Genomic DNA, 2680 nt, shown 5'->3' with positions numbered 1-2680 from the left:
AAGAGAAAAAACTAGAAAAAGAAAACACATTGACCCAACTTCAAAAGAAAAAGATGCAGACTCGAGAGGAAAGAAAAAAGCGTAGATAATACACTCACTAGTCATAATTGTAAAGGAATCAAGAATTATATTAACTGTAAAATGCAAAGGTTATGAAACTAGCATTGCTATTATGTTAATATCAGTTGCCAAGCTTCCCCTTAACCAAAACATCCAACAGCCACGCATCCAAAGTTTCTTTATTTTCTCACTCTTTTAACCTTTATCTGCTTCATGATAATACCCGTAAATGCTTCTTCTTTACACTTCCACCACCACAAAGTTTCGTAAATAAGAACCCACCCAAAGTCCTCGCTACATGTACAATTGTACACGCCTACAATGGCACCTCTCTTACTCCTTTTCTTTATCTTCTTCGCCTCTTCTTCTCCACTAACACACTCTCGAACCAGGCCCCTCAAAACGACAATGCTCGACGTCGCTTCATCCCTTCAGAAAACCACCCGTAATGGCCCCACTTCATACTCCCTAAAAACACAACCTTCAGAATCTACACTCTCCCTTCAACTCCTTTCTCGCGCTTCAATTCAAAAGCACCAATCATACACGAACAACTACAAGTTATTCACACTCTCATTACTCGAGCGCGATTCAGCCCGAGTCAAGGTCATAGAAACTCGCCTAGATCTCGCTCTGAAACGAGTTTCACGCCCGGATCTTCACCCGGCCAAGTCGATGACCGAGTTAGACCCGGAGGAAATGCAAGGACCGTTGATATCCGGAACGAGTCAAGGAAGCGGCGAGTACTTCGTTCGAGTCGGAATCGGTAACCCGCCAAGTCAAGCTTACCTGGTCATCGACACGGGCAGCGACGTAAGCTGGATCCAGTGCGCACCTTGCGCCGACTGCTATGACCAAGCTGATCCAATATTCCAGCCGGCTTCATCGGCTTCCTATGCACCAATCCCCTGCACCGCGGCGCAGTGCAAGTCCCTAGACCTCTCCGAGTGCCGTAACGGAACCTGCCTCTACGAGGTTTCTTATGGCGACGGTTCTTTCACAGTCGGCGAGTTCGCGACGGAGACCATTACGCTCGGCTCCGTTTCAGTTCCCAACGTAGCCATCGGCTGCGGCCACAACAACGAAGGCTTGTTCGTCGGAGCTGCTGGCTTGCTCGGCCTCGGAGGCGGCGCGTTGTCTTTCCCGGCTCAGCTCAACGCCACTTCATTTTCCTACTGTCTCGTGGACCGCGATTCTGACCATGTTTCAACTCTCGAGTTTCACTCGGCATTATCTCATTACGCCGTCACGGCGCCTTTACGGCGGAACAAGGCGATGAACACATTCTATTATGTTGGACTGACCGGAATTGGTGTGGGCGGTGAGGTACTTCCTATTCCGGAGGCGAGTTTCGAGGTGGATAGCACCGGCGCCGGAGGTGTTATTGTGGATTCTGGCACGGCTGTGACGAGGTTAAAAGAGGAGGTGTACGACGTTCTGAGGGATGCGTTTCTGAGCGGGACAAAAGGGTTGCAGAGGGCGAACGGTGTGGCGTTGTTTGATACTTGCTACGACTTGTCGTCTAAGTCGAGCGTTGAGGTTCCGACGGTGTCGTTTCATTTTCCTGGGGGGAGGGAGTTACCGTTACCGGCGAAGAATTACCTGATACCGGTTGACTCGGTGGGGACGTTCTGCTTTGCCTTCGCCCCCACTACGTCTTCCTTGTCGATAATTGGGAATGTTCAGCAGCAAGGGACACGTGTCGGTTTCGATGTCGCTAACTGGGTCGTTGGATTCTCTGTCGATAGCTGCTAGTCGTAGATGGATTATGCCTGTGCAAATTTTAATTTAACTATTTAATTTAATATTCTCTGTTGTTATTATTTGTTTAAACTTTTTGTTTTGTTTTCCACTTTTTTCTTCTTTTTTTTTTTTTCGGTTCAGTAATTTGACTAATTTCCCTAGTTGCATGGATCGGCACAAAAGATAAAGGGACATAGAAAAGGAATATTTCCAACGTTGTGAAGTTAGGTTTCCAGATATGGATGTGGAGACGGGAAAGAAAGGTAGATAAATGAGTGATTGGTTGGTGGTCTCACCACTATAAACATTAAAATTATCCATAAATCATTTCTCAATATAAAATATATATTAAAAATAAATTAAATTATATATATATATATATAATAATTTATTTTAATAATTAATTTTAATATACAAAATAATATTTTTAAAATTATTTTAGACTATTAAATTTTGATTTTTTATATGGGATATGATATTGTTTTAGAGAATAAAAACTTCTAATCTACCATAATTTTTAAGCTGGATGTGAGTGATACTTACATAAAATTTCAACTTCAAGGCAATAATAGTTTAAGAGGTATAAAGATTAAAGTAAATTCTATACCTCAAGGTAGACATTTCACCTTATATTTATAGTGCGTTTTTGGTGAATATGAGGAAAGATTCGTAATACTATCTCCATTTGGATTCTGACACTGTTGATGATTCTGAGTACTATGTTTTGAGGTGGAGGGTTCTTGATCAAGCTGCTTAATTGGTCCACAGACATTGCGAAGGAGATTTTTCATCATTTTTCTTACTTATGTGGTGTGTAAGAACCTGAAATTAATTTAACTATTTAATTAAAATAAAATAATAATTTAACTTTTTGAAA

At 42.2% G+C, this 2680-nt stretch overlaps 1 protein-coding gene across 1 annotated transcript; it reads left to right on the top strand.

Moving 5' to 3' along the window:
• Positions 70–1964, top strand: LOC107643822 (protein ASPARTIC PROTEASE IN GUARD CELL 1). The gene has a single exon (XM_016347577.2). The coding sequence runs from the start codon at positions 382–384 to the stop codon at positions 1813–1815; it is 1434 nt and encodes a 477-aa protein (XP_016203063.1). The 5' UTR covers positions 70–381; the 3' UTR covers positions 1816–1964.

This window comes from Arachis ipaensis, chromosome B05 (genome assembly GCF_000816755.2).
Source record: "Arachis ipaensis cultivar K30076 chromosome B05, Araip1.1, whole genome shotgun sequence".
NCBI classification, from domain to species: Eukaryota; Viridiplantae; Streptophyta; class Magnoliopsida; order Fabales; family Fabaceae; genus Arachis; species Arachis ipaensis.
The sequence above is the reverse complement of the archived record's forward strand: the minus strand, read 5'-3'. Positions and strand labels throughout refer to the sequence as shown.